This window comes from Vanessa tameamea, chromosome 4 (genome assembly GCF_037043105.1).
Source record: "Vanessa tameamea isolate UH-Manoa-2023 chromosome 4, ilVanTame1 primary haplotype, whole genome shotgun sequence".
Classification (NCBI taxonomy): domain Eukaryota; kingdom Metazoa; phylum Arthropoda; class Insecta; order Lepidoptera; family Nymphalidae; genus Vanessa; species Vanessa tameamea.
In genome coordinates, this window is record NC_087312.1 from 6,697,093 (window position 1) to 6,722,061 (window position 24,969).

At 31.5% G+C, this 24,969-nt stretch overlaps 2 protein-coding genes and 1 long non-coding RNA gene across 3 annotated transcripts; 2 read left to right on the forward strand and 1 right to left on the reverse strand.

Moving 5' to 3' along the window:
• Window positions 1-243: 243 nt before the first annotated feature.
• Window positions 244-4,356, reverse strand: LOC113394616 (actin-related protein 2/3 complex subunit 5-B). The gene is made up of 3 exons (XM_064220688.1): window positions 4,212-4,356; window positions 3,011-3,078; window positions 244-535 (listed from the first exon to the last, which is right to left on the reverse strand). The coding sequence occupies exons 1-3, from the start codon at window positions 4,354-4,356 to the stop codon at window positions 296-298; spliced, it is 453 nt and encodes a 150-aa protein (XP_064076758.1). The 3' UTR covers window positions 244-295.
• On the forward strand, window positions 2,996-4,426 carry LOC135194785 (uncharacterized). The gene is made up of 2 exons (XR_010309974.1): window positions 2,996-3,078; window positions 4,212-4,426. It is a non-coding gene; the product is annotated as an uncharacterized LOC135194785 (long non-coding RNA).
• A 1,116-nt stretch (window positions 4,427-5,542) lies between these two features.
• On the forward strand, window positions 5,543-8,601 carry LOC113394614 (programmed cell death protein 10). The gene is made up of 5 exons (XM_026632006.2): window positions 5,543-5,831; window positions 6,228-6,405; window positions 6,518-6,650; window positions 7,044-7,205; window positions 7,528-8,601. The coding sequence occupies exons 1-5, from the start codon at window positions 5,760-5,762 to the stop codon at window positions 7,610-7,612; spliced, it is 630 nt and encodes a 209-aa protein (XP_026487791.1). The 5' UTR covers window positions 5,543-5,759; the 3' UTR covers window positions 7,613-8,601.
• The last annotated feature ends 16,368 nt before the right edge of the window (window positions 8,602-24,969 follow it).

Genomic DNA, 24,969 nt, shown 5'->3' on the forward strand with positions numbered 1-24,969 from the left:
AATGACGTGCATAAATTAAAGTTTTCATACAAACACTTGACCATGATCTACTGTTCTCGACAAGTCTAGTATAGTTACATGGTAAATCACTAACACTAGCATTCATCTTACTCATGTTCATAATATCTTGTTTAACAAATAAAAAGAAAACGGAATGAAAAAGCACGAGTGTAGAAATATGATTTATATTATACCATCCATCTCAAGACGCAATCTGTAGAAAGGTAATAAAAGTTTCCCATGTAATGAAAAGTTTATTAAATAAATTATAATGCGTATAATATTTGGTAAGAATTTAAACTGTCATTCTGTCGGATAAGACCCTGACAATAGAACCGGAACCGCCAATGTTAAAAGCCTTCTCGTGCCATAGCAAAAGGTGCCCGCTTGATCCTTCTGATGGATATTCAAATCCTCTATAAATGTATTTCATCAAAATGTCTATATCATCTTGTGATAAAGTACCAACGGCCTCTTCGATCTGCGCAGACTTTATTGCGAGTAGGACTTTCAATGTCAGAGTAAGTGCGTTATCCTGAAAGAAAAAAAAATTTGTACCACTAAGCAAATTATTAAATAATATATATATATATATATATGCTTTAAGTAATAATAAATGTAATAAGAGTCCTCTTCCTCTATAATACTGCTCCAACTGTAAACAAAAAACCAACAATAGATATTACATGATATAAATAGGACCCCGTAAGAGATTTATAATTTAGATTTATTTTTGTTTTTTAGCAAACTTATTGTACTATGCAGTTTATAGTAACAATACAGTAAAGTATGTACTAAAAAATCATAAAAGGGGAAAATAAACCAAAAAACAATACGTTTGTCGAAATTTATACTAAAGCGGTCCTTATGTAATTAACTGTTAGGAATGGTAAACATTTCTTACAGCGCCAATATATATGGCCGCTTGTAACTCCGTACGATCAGGTGGCCCAATTGCCTGTCCGCCGACCAATTTTATAATTATTTACATTGATTATGTATACATATGTTAGTGCAATATAGACATCGGTGCATAATATCATATATTTTGTTAAATACTGTGTAGTTTTATTTCTGGAGAGCTAGACGTAAATATGAAAAAAATAGGAAAATAAAAAATTCCAATTTATTTGTTCTATTTATTTTAAAATATTAGTCTTTTGGTTTTTTATTAATTATAATTTAACGACAGTGAGTCAGATAGTCATTAGCAATAGGCAGCATATAATTAGTGAAACGGATTTATGAAAAAAAATATGATGTCACTAATTTTTTTACGTAAGTGTTCACTGTTTTCTTTAAGTTTGGGGCCGTCCAATAATCACGTGATCCTTTTTTTGCATTTTTTAACCGCCCCTCCCCCTTGGTGATACGTGGTGAGGTTTAAGACTACAACCCGTGATACATCACGTGTATTTTTAATACCTACAACACAATTTTTAGAATATTATTTTTAAATACAGGTATAAAGTATAATCTTATTTTATTCTGAAATTAAAGACCATGATAAAAATGTCAAGACAGAATGGTTGCAGGTTGTTTTTGATTGGCATAAAAATAATAATAAACAAATGGTGTAATCTTCCAAAAAACATATAATGTATATTTAATTAAACAATGTCCTCGGACTACGGTAAAATAGGTGGAGGTATAACGAAGCATTCCGAAAGAATAGATCGAAGAGAACTCCGCACATGTCCATCAAGCGCGGTCATCACACTTCATCATTTAGGGTTACACTATAAGCCATTTTTAAGAAATCGCGTGTTTGACGAAAAAATAAATACACGTGATATCTTACTACACCACCCCTCCCCCCTTGTGATATTTCGTGATTTTTATCCAACCCCTCCCCCCTTTCAAACGTCTCGTGATTAATGGATGTCCCCTTCCTACGTACAATGTACTTAATACATATGTCACATGAAATCAATGAATTTTTTTTTTTTTTATAAGATTTACAAATGTATGCAAACTATTTTGATTCTGCGAACAAATAAGAGTATAATTATAAAAATAGTTGCTGAAATGAGAAGTAATAATTTTGGATTGTAATACATTTTCTGATGCTTCGCATTATGAGTCGTGTCTCTTTATGATTTGGAAAAAAACAAATTATAATTAAAATAACAGCCATATTAAGACTTGTTGCCCGCAGGATATGTCGGTGAGTAAAGATTTGCGTGCTCGGTTCGCCGCTTGTCGATAAATATCAATGCTGCTTGAAAGTGTTGGTGATTGATTGGTTACTCAGTTTTTTATCAAACTGAGTTGTTCTATAAGTTAATCAGTGCAAGTTTAAGCAGCTTTTGGAGAGACAACACGTTTAAACGTTATCATACTCGTTCAAAAGTACACCATGTTAAATAATTTTTAAATTCATTATCGAAGGCAAACCAAAGAACGCCAATTCAATTCTTAGTTTAATGGCTTTTAGTTGTGCCGACAGGGCACAGATTATTAATGTCACGTAAGATGGACAAGACACGAAAGAGATTTTTCGGTACGGTTTATACACCAATATAATCTTTAATGTGGTTTTCATAGATTGACGACAATTACTAGTCATCAGCTAACTTGTAGACTATATTTTGTAATTTAATATACAATATGATATGATACATTCAGATATCATTACTAATGAGAAAAAAAGGAACGGATTGTTGCCAAACTGTGCAGAGTTATCATAAACATGAATTTCCCATTCATTATAATTGTAATTATTGAATCATTGTTTCGCCTTGATTCTTTTTTACTGTATTACATAGGAGTTTATATCACCATTATGGAGTTCCATAAAACCCTAAAGTGCATCAATGTAGTTTTACCTACCTGTGGACGGAGATTTCTTAAACCTATTGTAGATAATTGTGATACATAAATATGGCATTGATATAAAATATACCTTTAAACTAAAATCATGGAATTGAGAAGTTGTTCATGTGTTCTTGCCAATGTGAAATATCAAATATTATATAGACAGTAACACAAGCAATTTCTTGCTACTCACTTTAATTTGCTGATTCGACGATCCCAGGGGAGCATTGTTCAAAACATGTTTAAGGGCTTCAACAAAGCGTCCTGTATTTTTGTGGTTAAGAAAAAATATTGACAGAGTATGATAATAGCAATGTAGTTACTACTACTACATGGAAGATAATTTCTGAAATCTTCATCTATACTAGGTGGAACATAATTTTTAAAATTTACAATCATTGAAAGTCCAAATGTAACAAAATGATGATGCTGTTAAATACACATGATAAAAAATCAAGAATTTTGTTAAAAGTTACACCTGTTTGCTGACTTTTTATTCTCCACTCATATTATAGTGTTTATTGTTGTTTGAAGAGTTAATAAGACCTATTACAATTTACAAGTTAACAAAATTTCATGCAATATTCTGTTTTTCATTACCTTTAGTTTTTACTTTTAACCAATAGACATGTTACCAATTAGCAAGACCAGTGTATGATGTTGTAACATTAACTTTATTTTTTATGTGCAACACATGTAAACTGTCAAACCTATTATTTTTTTATAGTCATATATTACTACTACTAGTATGTATAGTAGTTTTAACATTGCAACTTTATTTAAAAAGACTTTCAATAAATTTCAAGTCTTATTTTAGAATATATTGTTTCATAGTATGTTCCATATGATCAAAAGTAGATAATAAATGTTTATTAAATGCAGTCTGTTACCTGCCCTCTTCACTATTAAATAAAAAAAATGATTACCTATAAGTATCTATGGACAATTTTAGTGTGGATTGGTTATAAAGTTATAATCTCATAGCGATACATTCAGTATTTTTCAAGAGTATGATCATTGATGCACAACATTTGAAAAGATTATTACAATAACATTTTATTCACAAATATCTATATTGCGAGTACATTTAAGTTTGTAAATAAATTAAAGTACTAAGTTGTAAACACAAAAAGCAGTATCAATGTTTTTGTTTGTTTTTAAAATTTATTATTATAATATAATTACATTTTTATAGAATAAACGAACTACAGTTATTCTTTTATTGGTAGGAGTTATTAATTGTTGATAAATACCAATATACGTTTTTTAAATCAAGTATGAGTCATTAAATTGATAATGTCAACAAACTACCAAGGTATGAGGGCGGATAAAGTGTAAAATTTTTGTTTTTATGTTAATTTGTAATGAGTAGGAACGGGTGTTAGACTGAAAAGGATATTGATTGAGTAATGCACAGACTTCTCCCTCATCAGGACCAGTTGGTATGGATTGTTCGGATTCGTCTTCTTTGAAGTTATCCTCGTTGTATTGATCAATGTCAATTTTTCGAAATGCGGAACTGGAAGTATTCTTAGCCATTTCTTTATTGTAAGCAAACTTTAACACTAATAAAGCGTAGTTTTAATCAAAAAAATTAATTAAACTGAAACAGTTGTGAAAATAGAAACCGACTCTAGTGACAAATTTACATTGACATTTGACATTGACAAATGACAATATTGTAAAATGTAATGCCTCTATATTGTATACTTTAGTCAAATTAGCTGTGGATGTGGTAATTGTAGTGCAGATTAGTATATTATGTGTATTTGGTTTTTTTTTTCAGTTATGAAAGCTCAGAATTTATAAAAGTCTATACATAATATTGTTTAAATTTATTTGTTTAATATACTTATATTATGCCAACTCATCACTAGGTCTCGAACGAAACCTAGTAGTTTAGAAAGACAAAAATTTAGTAAAATCCTCACTGATCGTCGCTGACAGAGTCTCAGCTCTGCAGCAAACGCGGTTAGAAAAATTGTGGCCAACTGTACCATTGTTGTGTTCCAGCTTGAAGGGTGAGCGAGGCAATTACAGGCACAAGGGATATATATTAACTTAGACAAGGCTGAATGCCAATTTTATAAAATGTTATACTTAGAAGAGATACCAGTATTAGAAAAAATATATTCGATAAAAAAGAAGAATTAAAAATTATTATTCTCAGAAATTGTGTAAGACTTATTACGTTTCAGTATTTTCCGGGTCTCAAATAAGATGGTGGTACTTCTTTGTAAATATCCTACGTCATTAAAGGAATATAGAAGTAGCTCATAAGGATATTCACTCGGCATAATGTCTACGGAACTATATTGTCAGAATAAGCTAGGGTATTACTTGAAATTAACATTATTCATTGGGATTTATAAAAAATGAACTGGAGGTCTGGTTCATTTTTTATCCAAAGGACCTGAATCGCGATTTAATGGGGAATTGATGTTAGCATTCCTACCAGCATTCCACGTGATCCTGATTTGAACAGTAACTATTTTCAATTTTTGTTTGTATATAAGTAGGGCATAATAATAAATTTGATTTTTGCAGGTGGATATTTAATTTTCGCTTTCTTATTTCATTTTACTACTTTACAGAGTGCTAGCGCGTATTTTTATAGATTTAAAAGCGCTATCTATATTTCATACATTTTGATGGACACTTTTTAAATACTAAGATACTTGTCTATGTCTTTACCCCTATATTGCGATAAACTTTTAACAGTCAATGGCTACAATATTCTGTCGTCTGTCGACAAGTTACACACTTGTCAAACAAAATTGTCAGTTTTTTTATTACATTTCCTGTCGCTGTCATTGACTATTTAAAGTGTCTACATTCTAAATAAACCATACTGTGTTTAATAAGTGCTATTCCGATTATTCTTACATTTTCCTTCTATATTGTTTGTTCTTGTTGTAACATTTCAATCACATTCGGTCAGAATGACAATGGGCGATGAGTTGCCCGTCACCTCATTAGTTTTACCAGTTCTCATACGTCCTGTTTTAACTCAGGTAAATAAAAACCCAAGTCTATTCTTATAAAAATAACGCAGAGCATGTAAACCATACTTATAAAGTAATCTGTTTTTATTTGTTAAATGTCTGCTTCAAAATTAATATTTTCGAGTAATGCGATTGACAAATAATTGTAAAGTCCTTTCACACATTGATTGTTGTTATCAGAGCAATTTGTGACTTGTGTCATATACGATTCTGTAACTTATATTTTAGAGTGCCATAATTGGGTTTGGCTTATTAAGATAAAAATTTAGTTAAATATTATCATTATAATACTTTGAATAGATATCTATGAAAACAGGTGTCATTAAATTAGTACAAATATTTTTGACTGACAATTTTTTTATTTATCTTTAACAAATTTAGTAACTTTATGATATCAAATTTCAGTTAGAAAAATATGATTTGGGGGCTTCACAAACATTACGAGCTGCTCTCACGAAGGCTGAGGCTGCCCTGCCAGGTCTTAACTATGACTTGGTTGCTGGAATTATGAGAAGAGCTGATATTCCTGTTAATATGAATGAAAGCTTACTTCGTCTTCAAGGAACATTAACTGAAGCTGAATGTCTGTATAAATTTACTAATTTTATTTACTCCGAATAACTAATATTTTTAAATATGATTTTGTTGTATGTTTCAAAATTGTAAGTGTTTTTTCTTTATGCAAAATTTAAAAGGTGCTGACTTAAGACTGAATAGATCAGAAGAAGCATTTCAGGAACTTAACAAGAAGTCTGCTGCATTGAAAAAGATTTTAAGCAGGATCCCTGATGAAATTACTGACAGGAAGACTTTTCTTGAAACCATCAAGTATGTTAATCAAAAGTAAAATATAGAGGCTGTAAATAATATGGATCAATAAGGGTGTTGACATAAGACAACACCAGTTACAAAAAATCATTTTAGTAAGCAAAGTATGATGCTCTTCACTATTATAGTCCAGAATGTTCTTGATTGATCCTCAGAAGGAGATTTTTTAGAAGTGTGGCCACAACACAGACCATTATGCTGGGATGGTAATCTTGACAAAATTTAATGGTCAATGTGATATTAGATAGCATATTCAAATCATATATCAGCCTTACTGATTTTGTCTCAATTTTTTTTTATTTGTTGAGTTTTATTTGTATTTAAAAAACAACTATGATATGATAACCAATACATAATTAATAAGGGCAATTATAAATATTTTAATATTTACAGAGAAATAGCATCAGCTATAAAAAAACTACTGGATGCAGTTAATGAGGTTTCCACATATACACCTGGTCAGGGAAAGCAGGCTCTAGAGCAAAGAAAAAGAGAATTTGTGAAGTATTCCAAAAGATTTTCTAACACCTTGAAGGAATACTTTAAGGAAGGACAGTAAGTACAATTTGCTATTACTAATATGCAAAAACACACACACACAATATTTGGAGCTGTTTTAAAGCATATATCATTGATTAAAATTAAATGATTATGGGAGACACTATTATTAGATATAGACGATTAGACAACAACACATTTTTTTACATATTTTTTCAGCCATGAGAAACTGCATGGTAATTAATAATTTATGACCTTAAGGCAAAATTTGTTATTTTGCTACAAAAAATGCTTTTGAAATTGTTGTTAAAAATTATTTTCTCACTTACTCCTTCATTAAAAGACAATTAAATTTTTAAAAATAAATTTTCCATTTCAGGGCTAATGCAGTATTTGTGAGTGCACTTTATCTTATTTACCAAACAAATCAAATCTTATACACTGTAAAAAATAAGTCAGAGTAAAACCTTTGATGGATATACAAATACTTAAATATGTATACAAAAGTAATTAAACGACTATTTGTTTTTTATTCCTTATTGAAATAACCACAAATAAATGTTATATAATAGTAAAATCTAATTTGTAAGTATTTTTTTTAACACTAAATATAAAAATAAGAAATCAATATTATGTTATAGTCTAATAATAACATTTTGTTAGATATGGAACATTATTTTGGAAATTAGAGCTTAAGGTAGTTTGATAATTTGTAACCAAGACATTAAATCAGAAAATGTATCAGAGTTGTTAAAAATACACAGATAAAAATAAACAAACTTTGCACCTTTTAATTTATAGTCCATAATACATATTCAATATTGTGTCAGTTTGTTTTATATAATACCCTGTATATGAATACTGAAGTTGTATAACTACAAAAAATAAAAATTGATACTGCTTTAGTTTTTTACTTTTTTCTATTACTAGAAAGCAAATAACTAAATTATATATTTGTATATTCTTTTACTTATATTTTTATTTCTGATTCTAGTTTTTAATATAAACATTTTATAAGTTAAAGTGATACAATAATAATAATTTTCTATAATTACAATAAAATTTCGTGTTACGATCTATTGTAATAAAATAAAATTATTAGAATTTTTTTCCAAATAAACAATTTCTACTACTATCTAAGAGGAAGAGATGCTGAATGCTTAGCAGAAATTGATTCTTATGTATTATATCTCAATTCCACATAACAAAGTGTTAATATAATAATGTCTCATGTACCTGTCGATAAATGTTGTCAATAAAATCGAAGCAAATATTCAGTATTCGTAAAATAGTTGGTAAAAAGTAAAAAAAGAATTGGTTATGGTTAGAAAATTAATATAAATAATGAGATATAATTATTTAGATTTGCACATAATTATATTGTTTGTTGTTATTCTGTAAATTTTAAATACTTTATTTACCTTATAATCTAATACAGTTTACATTAGAATTTGATATGGTTTTTATTTAAACTACCTCGGGACCCACGTCATTTTGTATGTAAATAGCGTTCGTTCATGGTCAAAATTTGACCTGAATTTGAAATAAAAAATTGAGGTAAGTATTAGAATTTGCCCTTTTTTTCTATTTTTTTTGTTTTGTATGTAAGAATGTCATACATGTAATATTTATAGATATTTGTGTTTGAATTGAACAGCAGCAATCATTAGGTTACGGATTTGATATACATATATATACTACGCACTAGATAATTAGATATGGCGATCCGAACGCTTAATCCGTTCGACTGAACTGAATTGCAGACTGTTCACCTGATATCCGTTTGGCTTTTCCATTAATTCAGTTTACACGTACGGAGCGACGTTCTATGTTTTTAACACTTAATATTTAAATTTATTATATTAATAATATATATTATATAAAAAAAAAAACAAAAAGTGCTAGAGACCAGTAATCTTTTGAACTTTGCAGATAGAGAAGTCAGTTATCATTTTGAACCATTGACTGAGACGCTTGCGTTTTTTGCGACCGATTTCTATATTTTTCACATCAAATACTTTTACATTAATATAAAAAAAAAACGAACAATTTCTTTAAATTAATTGTAACAGAATTTAATGCCAAATTTACTTACCAAGACAGTCAATTCTAGGAATTTCCCTAAATTTAATGATTGGGCGACTGTTGGAATTCACAAGTGTAGGCAAAGGTTGTACGAACTTTATAGTGAATTATCATACAACCGGTCTTTTTCATTCATCAGTTATGTTAGTGCCTACTCTAAGTATTCAAACGTGTATGTCATACAGCCATATTATTACACATAAAAAAAAATATTGACCCACCAGATACAATTAAAATGACATGGAAAATTATTAATTGCGATACAGGAAGAGTCAAAAACAACATCTCCGACTTTAGCTTATTTATTGATAATAATTTATTTTCCTCAGATCGGGATGTTGCAACTGTTTTTGAAAGTTCGATCGTTGCTGAATCATGATTAAAAAACAATGTTGAAGAATGTAATATAAGTTTTAAGACCTCATGAAACACATTAGAGTAATACCAATATTTAAGTCAGGTAGTACTTCAGACCCCAATAATTATAGGCCCATCTCTGTACTACCAAAAATAGTTACTCAATCAAATGTTAGTACATTTTAACAATAACAAGTTGCTACATAAGAAACAATTTGGATTTAAAAGGGGTCGCTCGACAACTGACGCTGCTGTTGAGCTTGTTAAAAATATTTACAAGGCCTGGGAGGAGTCACAGGGTTCCTTAAGGATATTTTTTTTATTTATCTAAGGCGAAACACGAAACTTTGGTCAGGAAGCTACGTTATTATAGAATTAGAGTCAATGCACTCAGTTTTCTGATTTCGTATCTGAGCAATCGGATTCAGAGGGTTGGTGTAAATGGAAAGAGAAATCCCGGGGCTCCAGTTACTGTAGGAATCTCTCAAGGATCAATTCTTAGTCCATTTCTCTTCCTCGTTTATATAAATGACCTGCCACATGTTTTAGGTAATAAACTCGAGATAGTATTGTTTGCTGATGATACTACTGATACTTTAATTTTTAAAATAAATATACGTCTTTTAATATATGACGATGTGAACTCTCTCTGAAAGATTACATTGGTTTAGTATTAATAATTTACTGTAAAAATATAAAATGTATTAAATTCACTACTCCCATTGTAAGATGTGTCAAAACGAATGTACTTTTAAATGGGGGAAGCATTAGATGTTTTAGAAACAACAGAGTTCCTTAGTAGTACAATAGACTCTAAGCTCCAATGGGGCCGATATATATATAATAGATTGGCGAATAGATTCAGCTCTGCAGCCTACGCGGTAATAAAAAATAGACTTTTGACTGAAGCAATTACGGCTCGCTTAGTGTATTTTAGTTATTTTCACAGTATAATGTCTTATGGCGTAATAATCCTCCTATGGGGTAATGCAGCTGATATTAATACCATTTTTGTATTGCAGAAGAGGGCTACTCGTGCAATCTATAACCTGGGCCCAAAAGTTTCGTTAAGATGTAAATTTAAAGAAATTAAAGTCATGACTGTCGCTTCTCAATTTGTTTTTGATATTGTTATGTATGTACGCAAAAACATAAATGATTTTTCCAGAAATTGTGACATACATTCCATTAATACTACGAAAAAGAATAAACTTGTTACTCCAAGTACCCGATTACACAGGGTTAGTAACTTTTTTTTGGGGCAATGTACACGTTTTTACGACAGGATCCCAGAAAACGTTCAAAAATATGCAATTGTAAAATTTAAAAGAATCGTTAAAGAGCTTTTGTGTGCTAAAGGATATTATAATACTAATGACTTTTTAGTTGATTGCACACCTTGGGAATGAGATGATCGCCTCCAGGCTGTTTCAAAAAACTAAAATATGTATATTATTATTATACATGAAAACATGAAATATATAATATGTATATACTACTATACTTATGAAAATAAAATTAAAAAAAATAACAATATATCCCGCTGAGTTTCTTTCGCCGGTTCATCTCATTTATACAATAAAATTAATAGAGATATATATATTTACAAAATTCCATACATAGAATATAAAAAATATATAACATTTTCTTCTGAATAAAAATTATGAAGAAACTGAAAAATATTTTAGTACAAAATTCTAGCTTGAATCTGACGATCTACAAATTACATTATTTCAGCACATCCTCACACACGTTCACATACACACATCATATCACATCACACACAAACACTAACAACAAATACTCATTCAAGCTTTCAACCGTGGCGCTGTTTTGCATTCTCCCTCATATAAAATTATATTATGTTTTTGTTTTGTTATTTATTTCTTAAATTTGTTTTTACCTCTTCAAATGACTCTGCTATGCATGTATTTAATGTTACTTTTAATTTTCCATTAGGGGGTGGGCTAATTATCCTTAAGACAGATTATGTAAATAACCCATAAAGGATAATAAGTTTTACTCTTTTTAAAGTACCAAACCACATGTAAATAGAGTACTTATCTAATAGTAATATTTAACAATACTCATACTTATTTTGTAAACTCATATATATAAGCTTCTTTTGTAATATTTACTTTTGCACCAATAACCAATAAATTATTATTATTATTTATGTTTAAACTTTTCAAATCTCTTTTCAAGTATTCTGTAAATTATGAGTATTTGGTATTGCAATATCTATAATGTAGCCAGTTTTATTTATTTTATTTATAACAGTGATGTCAGGTATGTTGTAAGGTATAGTTTTGTCGGCTAAATTGCTCTGTCAAAATATAGTCTGTTTGTAGTTTGATTTTCTAAAACTCTTTGGGGTTTATATTTGTAGTAAGCTGTACGATTCTTGGGATCTATAAGTTTAAATTTTAAAGCTAATTTGTGGTGTATTATATATGCAACCTGGTCATGCCTATGCTTGTAGTCAGTTTGACCTATTGTTTTACATGCACCAGTAATGTGTTGTATGGTTTCAGAAGAGCTATTGCATCGCCTACATATGTCTGTCGGTAAGGTGGAATTTTTCATAATATATTTTTGATACTTGCGTGTCTCAATAACCTGATCCTGTATTGCTATAATAAAGCCTTTCGTCTCAGGGAAGAGCACACCACGATTGAGCCATTCGTTCGACGCTAATTTGTCAACATTAGGTAGGTTCAAATCCTGATAGTGTCTTCCGTGCAGAGACTTTCGGGCCCATTCTTTCATTTTCATTTGTCTGTCAGTTAAAATTTCATTTCTCTGTATATTATTGTCTTTCAAGTTTAATGGTGTAAATTTGTTATCGTTTTCTACTATAGCCTTATGTAAAATTGATGATGTAGCTTTATGGTAGAAGAATTCTCGCAATGTGGTTATCTGCTTATTATGAAGATTTACGATATCAATTGGGCCTCTTCCTCCATCTTTTCTAGGAAGTGTTATAAGTTGAATACATGAACGGGGATGATGTTTTCTGTACTTTGTCATAGTAGTGTTTAATATACGTTGTAATTTCTTTAAATCAGATTTTGTCTACTTAATAATAGCAAAAGAGTATGTTAATGTGGGTATAGCGTAACTGTTGATGACTTTTATAAAATTTTTTGAGTTTAAATTAGATTTTAGTAAAGAGTTTATTCCGTGTCTAAATTCTTATACAATTTTCATTTTAGTTTCATTTTGTTAAATTTTCTTTGAATGATCATAACCTAATTATTTGTAGGTTTCATTTTCATCTAATGGTTCGATTTGGGCGCCACTTTCTGTAAAATAGCTGTACCTATCAAATTGGCCTGTTTTTACTGAGCTGATTTTACATTTGTTTATACCGAATTCCATACAAATATCCTGTGAAAACCGTTCAATATTTTTTGTTATGATCTCTAAATCTTTTTGAGTAGATGTATAAAGTTTAATGTCATCCATATAAAATAAATGATTTAATGTAATATTTTGTCTGTCTGTTGGTATCATCTAACTGGTATCCTTCATGCATTGTATTAAATGAATTAGAAAGTGGATTGAGAGCACGGCAAAACCAGAGGGGGCTAAGAGCGTCACCTTGGAAAATACCTCGTTGAATTTTTATGGGTGTGGTTACTACCAGTCCCTCCGGGGTATTGATCCTAAGTCTAGTAATCCAATTGAGTATTGTGTTTTGTAAGAAAGATATTATTTGTAGGTGTATTTTATAAATATCTAATACATGTAGCAACCAGGAATGTGGTATTGAGTCAAACGCTTTTTTATAGTCAATGTACATAGTATGTAAATCCTTTTTCTGAATTTGAACTTGTTTTAAAATTACAGAATCAATTATCAATTGTTCCTTACAGCCTTGACTAAATTTTCTACAACCTTTTTGTTGTTCAGTGAGAATTTTATTGTTTTCTATGTGATTGTATATTTCTTGAGTCAAACATGAAGATATGATCTTATATATTGTCTGTAAGCTGGTTATAGGTCTGTATTTGGATGGGTTTTTATAGTCGGATTTATCTTTTGGTATCATATATGTGGTTCCTGTTGTTATATAATTTGGTATTGATTCTGGGCTTTTAATAAAACTATTAATGATATTGTACAAAAATGGGTGAATGAATGTAAATTTCTTATACCAATAATTATGAATATTATCAGAACCTGGCGTTTTCCAATTATGCAATTTTCTTATAACTTCATTAAATGTCTCTAATGAAATAAATTCAAATACCATTTCCTGTGTTTCCTTAAATTTACTTTGTTCACATTAATACATTCATTATTAGTGTTATGTCTAATTGGATTTTCTCAAATGTTTGCACAGTAATTTCGCAATTCTTCCGGATCTGTATAATTTTGTGTATGGGATGAATTTCTAGGTGCTTGATTAGTGCTGTCATTCTTTAACTCTCGGTAAAATTGTTTTTCATTATTTATAAACCTACTATTTTGTGTTTCACGGAGTGTGCATTTGTTATATCTAGCTAAACGACTACTGGTAACTGTAAGTTTTTGTTTAAGTGTATCTAAAAATTGCAATAGTGTTGTATTGGTGTTTTCGTGTGTGGAATGAATTTTATATTGTTCAAGGATGGCTTCGACGTGTTTCGTTAACTTTCTACTTCTATTTCCGTTCATAAATTGTGTTAGTCTTCCTATTTTACTCCTTAAATCTTTTATTTTCCTTTCGAATCTTATTTGCCACTTTGGTTTTCTTTCCTGATTCTGATTGCTACGTTCTATATGTGGGATTTGAATTTTAGCTCCATTCAATTTAGCTGCTGCCCATGCAGCGCAGTAGATAATCGTTTGTGTTGACTTAAATTCTGTTTCTTTATTAATGTGTTCGGGTAATATTTTTTCATTAATATAATTTACTATTTTCGCTAATTTCTTTGATGACTTTTGTTTTGGTATAAAAGATCGATTAGTAAGATTTATGTTACTATAATACTCTATTGCTTGTTTAAACGTTTGGTCTATGTCGTTATTTATTATTAGTGGCTGTTGTATAGACAATAACGTATCCACTTGAAGGGTGTAATTATTGTTTAAGTTAATATTAATTAACTCGTGATTATTTTCTGATATACTATTTTGAACCGTTGTATTGATTGTATTTGTTTTTATTTGTAAATCTTTAGCTACGTCTTGCTTAATTTCTTCAAGCCGCCGGATAAATGCGAAAGAGATGGAAACGTTTCCTATATGTCGTTAGATTAGTTTCCATTAATGTAACTCTGTAGTATATATTTATTATAGCTTCATTATGCTCCTTACTCCAATGCATACGAGTGTGTAACGGTGCATGTGTTATGAGTGTGTAATTTTGAGTCGAATGGGAATTTCTAGTTGGTTGAAGGTTTATGTTAAACGTCTGTAAATCGGATCTTACTTCTTCATATACACTTTTAATTGTATTCTGTGGCAGCAATTTGTTTCGTATTACGGCTCGTCGTTGATCGTTAACGCGTTGTCGGCTAACTTGCATATGAGGATATTTTTCGAGGACTTTTGTATGTAAAGGTGATATATAGGCTACGATATCTGTTTCCATGTTAGTAAGGTAAAGATAAGTGCGCAGTATGAACTCGTTCATGTCTTGCGTCCATTTTTTGCGCTTAGTACTAACGGTGGGCACAAGTTGTTCGACATTAAGTGTCTCCTGTGCAACTCTCGCGAGCGACGTATTACTTGTAGATGTGGAAGGTGGAGGTCGATAAGATGGTCCTACGGAACTGTTACCGGCTGTAATAGATTTTGCGATGGAAGCACGCCTGTTCAACTTCTCATCGCAAATGGATCGCACGCTGTTACATCCAGCATCGGCTCCAGATGTGCCCCGGCGACCCCCGGGTAGCGGCCGCAAATTGTATACTCGATTAGACATTTTTCCATAAAAAGGGTTTCGGGATCGTTAGTAGGAAGGTATAGTATTTGTGTCAGATATAAGCGACTGTAAATTTGTATCTCCCTAATGGGATAGGTTTTATAGATGGTTAACCTTATTTATTGTATCTGCTTCCTGTAAGACCCCCCACCACGAAAAGGTGATCCCACGGGGGGTTATTATTATTATTATCTCAGGTCCTAGGTGTTAGTTTCCGAACTGGTGATAGATTTTTGACTAACAATAAGCAAGTGTAATCACTTCCATATTGAATGAAGATTTTTGACTTTGACTTTGCAGCGAACTCTAGTCCTAATGCTTACAAGTATTTGAACAAATTGTTTACATGAACTTATAATGATGTCTATTGTAGAATATATGTCAATGAGTTTCGAATGGGTTCGAGCATTCGAATCCTCTGTCGAAAAACTAAAAATTAATTTATCTAGCCCTCAATAAATTTTAAGCTATAAATCTGATTTATAATTTTATCCGCGAATAGTCGCGGGTAACAAAAGTAAAAACGAAGCAATAGTGCTTCTGATATTTTTCCGTTCACACTAAAAATCTGTCCATTTTGCTAGTTCTTGTTGAGTACGGTAGATGTAGTAAAAATAACTGAGATGGGGCGATTGTTATTCTTTTAGAACAATTTATTTTATAATGGGCTTGTCACAGGCACAAGCTTTACCACAGTTTTATTTGAGCAGATCAGTTTGTATACTGAAAATCGTGTCTGCGGGTACTTTTATGGGCGTATGGTTGGGCGTTTCAGTGTTCACGCCGCAGTCGAGGCTGGTCGTCGTTCGGTGAGGTACGCGGTCGTTACTCATATATGGCAAATTTGCGTGTGCACAATCGTGAGTTCAGGTCTGTGTTAATAAGATTTATATATTTTTTCTATGACCTAGGCAAAAGATCAATAAAATTCTAATACCTTTATTGTACCTTCTTTAAAAGTTAATTACTGAACAACTTTTATGAGAGTTGAATATAGAAAATGTTTAAAACATTGTAGCCATATTGGTATTTATTACATTTTAAGATCAACATGCAAACTATAAGGAAATACAATTAAGTATTTTGATATTCCAAAAAAGAGTATAGCTTTATTGTCTAGGTAGGTATTGTTACAACTGACAAATATCTACGTTCTTTAATACGTCTTGTCTGTTGTTGTTGTATGCCTAATGTCTTACATAAAAAGTGAGATATTAGAACAAAGTTGAGTTTAAAATTATTTTCACATTACTTTTTAATAAAAATTTCCACGCCGAATATTTCGAAATAATATGTGCCGTGTGGTAATGTCGTCCTTATACAGTTTTTTCATACAAGAAGCTTGCGCAGGCAGAACTTTAATAGACATTTTCATAGAAAGGGAAAATAACTTTTTAAATTTTTAAATTTAAAAAATAACGACATTAGGCATGTTTTACAACTCTAACTAACAGTGGGGTTAAGCACCTCTCAAGTGACATCAGATCCACCACAAATCATTGAATTAAAAAATGTTTCTTTGCATTGAATAATTTTGGTGAATAGTCTGGGCCAATCAATTAATTGATTGTTTCTTTTTAAATATAATTCTAGCTTTCATGTAAAGTCACATGTCCTCTTGTAAGCTCAAACATTCAACATGATTGAAATCCGGGCTCTGAAGCCACACCATGTTTTTTTAATACCTCTTCCGTTTATTAGTGCTCTAAATAACCCACAACAAATACAGTCGTCATCTTGAATCAATAAATGTTTATACCTAGTATGACGACTTAAAAATAAACACATAGACATTTGTTAATAGCAATAAGTAGAATATGCAGAAGTGCTGAATTTTTAAATTTTTATGTGTACTTTTATAATAATTAATTGGTGATGACAGTCTTACAAAACGTAGTCTCAAACTTTTGGCTGATAGTGTAGGTATATAACATATGTGTATGTATCTAACACACAGAGTGCGCTTCATGTTTAACGACCCGTACACGACCTGTTTTGAAAATAAGACATAGGTGCGGGCTTACTAAATTGCGAGTTCGTGGGAAATTATAAGTTATTTTTTTTTGTGGTATCGTTTCTAATGCATTTTAGTGAAAGACGGTGGTAAAATAGTTTCGTGACCGCGTTGACGTGGGTCATGAAGCCTGCAATGTGATTCGTCTCGTCGTGCGACAGCGGACAATGGCTGGTCGACGGTCGTGCCTCTTGAACTCGACGCGTCTCAACTATTCCTGCCCGTGACACTTGACACAAGCACCCGCGGTCCACGACCTCACATATTTCCGCGTACACATTTTTTTACCAATTTCTTTATAGTTGGTCAATGACGATCCAAATCTAAATTCGGGTTTTTACTGACTTAGGTAAACAGTGAATCCGTGAAACATGTCAGAAGCGAATAGGATTATTATCTAATCGTAATGATTTAAGTAAAATAAATAGTTAGATACATGTGAACGTTCTGGGAAATATCTCATAGCAAATATTAAGTATGTTTATTGTAATGTTTAATAAAGTTACTTAATATCGTTTTTGTTTATTTCTAACTTCGATTTATTTAATATTAGAAAGCAATTTTTATTTGTTTTGTTTATTTATAATTTTAATAGTATTTTTAATAAGTACGTAATACGTTCGTATTTTTAATAAGTAAGTAGTTTAATTAATGTAATTAAAAATACTATTACACAATCGGTAGGCAAGTAGGTATTTGCCGACCTATTTTTATATATTTGCATAATTTTTATTGTGTCTATTATAATTTACAATATTTATACACTTTCTTTAAAATTTGTACTGATTGTTGACGGTTTGCCTAAGTGTTTAGATACCTATTAATAGTAGTTATAGACATTGAGGTATACAATAGCTCACTTTCTTTCCGGATCAAATAAGAACGTTCGTCTTATGACACCGAAACTAACAATGAGTCAATCATACGGATCAGTTAAAATATTCATAGCTTTAAGGCGGAGGCGTAATCGATTTTAACTTGACGTGTCAGTCCTGTGCCGGCGCCGCGCCGCTCATCGCCACAAGAAGATGAAAGCGAACGATATGTTCATTTTTGTGGTACCTATATCAATTGTCATTTATACAGTTCATTTCTATAGTTCAAGTATAAAAGGTAAATAAAACCATAACGACGAGTAAAACCGTTACAAAAATGAAAGTTTTATGCTTGATAATTTTTCAGTCGTGGATCACTAATAGCACGAGTCACATTTTAGTATGACCTATATTTAAAAAAAAATACGTAAAAGTACTGTTGTATTAAGATTTTTGATGTTCCTGAGTTATTCTTTGTATAACTCCTTGCAATAATATTATTTACGATTTGTCAAATTAATACGGAAGTTTGGGTATAGGTATATATTTTTTATTGTTAATACGTTTAATGAAGACCTTAAAATTATTATTTCAACACATAGTAAAGTATTCGTTATTATAGTATTCAAGTAATGACTGGTTATTCATACGTAGTTAGGCAATGTATGTTACTGCATTTATATAAAAAGGATTTTGTTAAATACAAACGTAATACTTAAATTGATTAAAGGTTTTTCATTAATATAAATTGCCTCTGGGTATGATAATTTGATTATCCTACCCAATTGATTCCAAATGGGTATTTGTGTTAAATTAATGTAACAAACTTTAAAATAAAATGGCTTATTAACTAAAGTTTCATAAGGGCTAATATTCGTAACAAAAACCTTTGCTTTCAAAATAATTAATAATAAAAATATCGCGGCATCTATTTTGTTTTTCAGCAAACGTAAGTGATACAGGAAAGAAAATAATGTCAATTGAATTTTTAAGGTAGGTTCGGTTTAGTTGGTGTAGGTAGGTTGGTGTTTCCGATGGGAGGAGGACCTGGGGTCACCCACGGCGGGCCTGGCGACAGTGGAGGCGATTCGTCCTCACTTGAGTCGCTGGGTCAAGAGGAAGCGCGGCACACTGTCGTATAGAATGACGCTGGTACTTACCGGGCACGGATGTTTCGGTAAGTACCTGCACGGGATAGCGCGGCGGGAAGAGTCACCCTCCAGCCACGAGTGTGGTGCGCCAGAGGACACGGCGTACCACACCCTTTACGAGTGTGCTGCGTGGGGGCCCCAGAGGCACACCCTGGCGGCGACTATGGGCGGAGACGTCTCGCTGCCATGCTTGGTGGCGAGATGTGCTGGTCGGAGATGCGCTCCTTCTGCGAAAGTGTCAAGTCGCGATCCCGTGGTGCCCGTCGAAAAGACGGAGAGGGTACCGCTGGTTTTTTAGTGGGTATTCCGTTGACCGGGGCGCACTCGGCGCCCTGGACATCGGCGAGCCCCACCCCCCCACCTTCCATCACGTGGGGGAAGCGCGTAACGCGTTTTTCCAGCGAGAAAAAAAAAGAAAAAAAAGTGGTAGGTTGGTGTTACATTTTATGCAAAGGTTACAAAAATTCTACATTCTATTTTTCTACATTAAATATCAAATATGTACTTGGAAAATCTATTTTTAATCAAATATTGCGTAGGCGTTGAAATAATACGTACAAAATTAATATCATGACTTATCATTATAGTTTCGTTGAATTGGTACTTAAGAATAAGTTTCAAATTTTGCCAAAGTATATTACCGTTCCGTTTGATAAAAAAATGTCGTTACATATTTGTTGCTAGGGCTACAAAATATCTAATAGCAACAACATAAGCTATTGCGTGCCAAATGAGCATACTTTTATTTGTCGAAATTATCGAAACAAAACATTCATCATCAAAATATGTGCAAGTGATATATGTATATATATAATATTTGACGGTGAAAATCTGGGATTATTTTATTTATTCTAGAATATATTACATTTTTTCATCGATATTTACCTATATACCTACTAATTGTCAAGGTGTTAAATCGATACGTTAAAAACTACAACAACTAGGAAAATTAAATTTAAATAGGTAAAATAACGCATTATTTTCAAAATCGTATCAGACGCTTTGACACCATGATAATATGACGAATTTTTAAACATAATTCTATGTTTTTTGTGTAGGTACGCCTGTACATAGAATCGTCTACATTTTTTTTGTCAGATATATCTCTAAACAGAAAAATATGATACCGACTTCAAGTGTATTTCACCTGAGGTATAATATTTTAATAAACATCCTACTCTACAAATGGAAGGAGGCATAAGCCCAGTAGTGGGACTTTTACTGTTACTTTATGTGATCTTAAGATTCGATTAATTATTTTTATAATTTATTTATTTTATGACAAAACAATAAAAATAAACCATAAGGTTACTTCTATACAGAACAAATAAGGTGATAGAGTCTTTGTTCATGTTTGTCAAACCAATTTAGCGAATAAATAATTCAAAGGCAACCTTATCGAGAATTAAGAAAAAAATCTTATAACAATTGACAAATACTTCTAAAATATATCTAATGCGTATATATATTTGTATGCATATCAATAATATACCAATATATGTTACTTAAAATTAAGTTTTAATTATGTAAAAGATTATCATATCGTGAAGTAACAGAGATTCCTTTATCATGTACCAAGTACATAGTTTTTAAACACGTAGGCTCATATTTTATATCTTTCGTTCATTTTGTATTAAAAGACATATGGAGAGCACGAAAAAATATAGTGAAGCAACAACAGCGAATACAAAATCGAAAGCGAATGCAAATTATATTATCTGTAGTGTGTAATTTTTTTATACGTCAAATTTGTAATAAATTTGACAGCACTTTTGATTTAACAAAAAGACGTGTCGTTTCGTTTCGTGTCATAGTGAGAACTACCGAGAATTTGCATTCGCTTTTAATTTTCTATTCGCTTTTGTTGCTCAACTACAATGTTAAGTGTGTGTGTGCTTATTGTTTTATATTGTAATCTGAGCACATAGATATATAATAATTACTAACTTTAAAATAAGTTTTACTTTAAATCAGCTTAGCGATTCAGTTTCGTATTAGATATCTGAATCTAGAATATTACTTAGCAATGGAACGAATGATATGTTGACTGACATAAAACCAAGCGGATTCTATTATTTTCTTACGATGCCCCTAAAATGGACGATGGATGGTTGTATTAAAGTTCCATTTATAACCATTTACAAATTAGCATAGCAGACTTGAGAAAAACCTAGTTGTCAATGCAACACATTTTGAATTTATGGTTGAGGAGCATCCCGTAATTGTTGCACATCAATCTCCGTTCCTGGTTGCAAAAACAAAGCATTTGTTATTGAAGATATTAACATTCGATAACCGAAACTGTTATCGTGATTTATACTGGTCATTCAAATTTTACATTATACGGAGCGGGATGCATGAAAGTTCAACGACGATTTTGCTTAATTCAGGATGGACGGTCATAATACTTGCGGAGCTAGGTACCGTCATACATCACTTCATGTGCTCGTACAGATATTTCGGTTTTACCATACGAAAAAAATGACGCAAAGAGACTGCACATGTATATAATTAAGTATTATTATGTTGTTATAAAGTAATACCTAAGCTTTGTTGAAACATAAATAATAGCTGTAGCATGTTCCTTTATATATATCTTTTGATATTATTGTTTCTGTACTTTTAGCATATAAAGCTCCCTAAATAAAGAGTTGTAGACATTTTATCTTTTTTTTTAAATAGTAATAGTTAAAATATTGCATAAAAAAGCTTCAATAACTGAACCAGGTGCACATATGGTTAATGTACTCATGTCTAGAATCTAGATTTGCCGTAACAGACGTATGCCTAGCAAAATATTGATAGACTCGGGCAGGCAGTCACATATATTTCCCTAAATGTTTTCAGATTTGTCAAATTTCCATGTTTCAGCAGACAGATGTGAGGATGAAATTTTGACTGTATAGCAACCCGTGTCTAATGCGATGCGTAATAAAATATTAATGGAGCATCTGCTGGCGACGAGGTAGTGGCGGCGAAGCGCGGGGCCGCGGCGCATATGCAATGGCGTCTCCCGGCGACGATCATCAGGCAAATCTATGCTAATAACATTCACGTTGAATAATGCGCCGTTTTGACGTGTCAAGTGTCTGTTTGTTGTATTACAATTTAATTCCTGAAGAACAAAGATAAACACTCCTCTCAAATAAAACGACAGCGTCAAAATTACAGGTATTCAAACAAAATAGAAATAACATGTATACATAATACTTAAAATGGATTAAAAATGATTATTTAGTTAATAAGTACGCCTTAATATTATTTTATTTAACAATAGCAAACAATGAAACGAAAACTTTCATTGTAAATTAATTGTGCATACACTTTGCAATCCTATTCTCATGGGTAGGATCTATTCCCACAGGACCAATAAGGGTCACTCGTGAGACAATATTATGAGTGGTGGTGCAGCGGGCGCCAGCGCAAGCGCATTGCGCACCGCACCCGGCATCTGTTCCCTGTCGTGGGAGTGTGTTCGGAAACCGATCGCACATCATACAACAATAACAAATAAACGAGCCGCCCGTGACAGGTCACCCGGACTTACCCCTCGGAAGCTGTGTGAACTAAACCTTTCAATTAATAATATTACTAAATAAATCCCTATCTCAATAAAGTACACAATGGATAATGCAGAGGCGCCTACACATTGGATAATACCTTAAACGCGGAACATAAAGTCATTGCTTTAAACGAAAAATATATATTTTTCCGACGACTTTTCTATCTAATGATAATTTAAAACAATTGTTTTGACGTTTTTGCTTAAAATATTGTTTTGATCAATATTAAATTTTTAAATTAATTAATGAAATATGATGATGATATCGTCAATTATTTAAAACCCGTTTTTTGAGGGTTTAAGTAAGTATATACGACATATTATGGCATAGTCCATACCATATGACACGATGAGCATCACTGCGTGACCGCTTAATGTAGTGGTTTGTGCTTATCATCAAATTAATGATAAATACATCCACTCGCGTTCCCCTTTGTTCCTTTAATAAGGATGAGTTACGAATTATAACTATAAAGTTGATGTCGGGTATCGGTAACGGAGACCATTTTCAACATAGAATAGTTTGTGAAGGAAGTATTATAGTGACTAAGTTTGAGCAAACACAGGTGCAATCTCCATTCCCTCAATCATATTCCAATGGGAAGGCAATCCGACACGGTCGTAGAGTTCATGCGTAGGACCGTCGGCGTCGGCTGTACTTACTTTTCAAGGCATGGACTGTTAATAGTGCCAACTTTCAAACAATAGCCTGCTACTGATAATTTTCCGACTGAAAATTACATACATGTTGTAGGTAGGTCATGGTGGTTCCAACTTCTAGTGAAAGATTTGTATCCAAAATATCCAAGGAATCACGACGACAACTTTCATACGATTTTGATGCTTTTTCTTATCTTTGTTTTACAAAGAAAAAAAAACGATTGATCATTTATACTTCACTTCATTTAGTAGACATAGTAATCCTCATCAAAAGAAAAACCTAGCTTTTTTTCAACTTAAATAATTTTATTTGTTATTTACATTTTTAATTAACTGTATTTATTAGTGAGTAAGTACAGTAAGTACCTACTCAGTTTTTGGTCCAATGTTTTCAGCAGCATTTACATTCTGAATTATTATTCGTGGTAGTTTTATATTTTAACATACTTAATAACATGAAGATCTAGAAGTGCTTGTAAGTGCCTACTTGCATAAATAATATTTAATTTATAATTTTAAAAATTGCCATTCACTCTGTTATTCTGACCGCGAGATTGAGAGAGATAGATTGTGGGATATGTGTGGTGACTTATTGTATTATGATATTTATTTGTGTTTAAAAATACTATTATAAAAATAATATTTTTTTTTTTTGATACAAGAAACAAGGTTCTCTATAAAATTTAACGTACGACACTAAGGTGAGAATATTAAATAGAGTATTAAAAGTATTCTCCATACAACTCACGCAGCATATCTTATAATATGCAGACGTCATCCCGATTACAAGCGGGCTGTAACGCGCATATGTCTATACGTTTCCTTTTTTCAATAATAAGGCGAGTCGATCTATAGCTTATTTGAATCGAAGAAGGAATAAAGATAGGTAACTTTGGGCTATGTATTCCATGGGATTCGCTAATCGCTCTTTTATATTGTGCACTATAGACAGTTTGTGATAAATATATATTTATTTAAAATAGCCATTATTATTCTATGAATAAAGTAATTATATCTACTTTAATCTTGCTTTCAAAGTTGCAATAACATTTTCGTCGACGTTCATTTTTTCGCGAATCCATAATGATTATAGTAAATTATTTAATCTCTTGACCAATTATATCCCGTCAATTTAATGCCAAATGTAATTTGTCTTTGTTCCTCTCGTGGTTGGAATGGGCTAATATATTGATGTTCGTGAGTCATATTTATTTATAATTATCGGATTGAATTAAACATAAAACAAAATAGTGTTCTATAGCG

Excerpts from the sequence above, each read along its gene's own strand:
- LOC113394616 (XM_064220688.1), bottom strand. The coding sequence starts at position 4,356 with ATGGCTAAGAATACTTCCAGTTCCGCATTTCGAAAAATTGACATTGAT. Across the intron at positions 3,079-4,211 it reads TGCATTACTCAATCAATATC|GCTTTGTTGAAGCCCTTAAA; the intron begins CTTTTCAGTCTA and ends AAAATACAGGAC. Across the intron at positions 536-3,010 it reads CGTCGAATCAGCAAATTAAA|GATAACGCACTTACTCTGAC; the intron begins GTGAGTAGCAAG and ends TTTTTCTTTCAG.
- LOC113394614 (XM_026632006.2), top strand. The coding sequence starts at position 5,760 with ATGACAATGGGCGATGAGTTGCCCGTCACCTCATTAGTTTTACCAGTT. Across the intron at positions 6,406-6,517 it reads AACATTAACTGAAGCTGAAT|GTGCTGACTTAAGACTGAAT; the intron begins GTCTGTATAAAT and ends AAAATTTAAAAG. Across the intron at positions 6,651-7,043 it reads ACTTTTCTTGAAACCATCAA|AGAAATAGCATCAGCTATAA; the intron begins GTATGTTAATCA and ends TAATATTTACAG.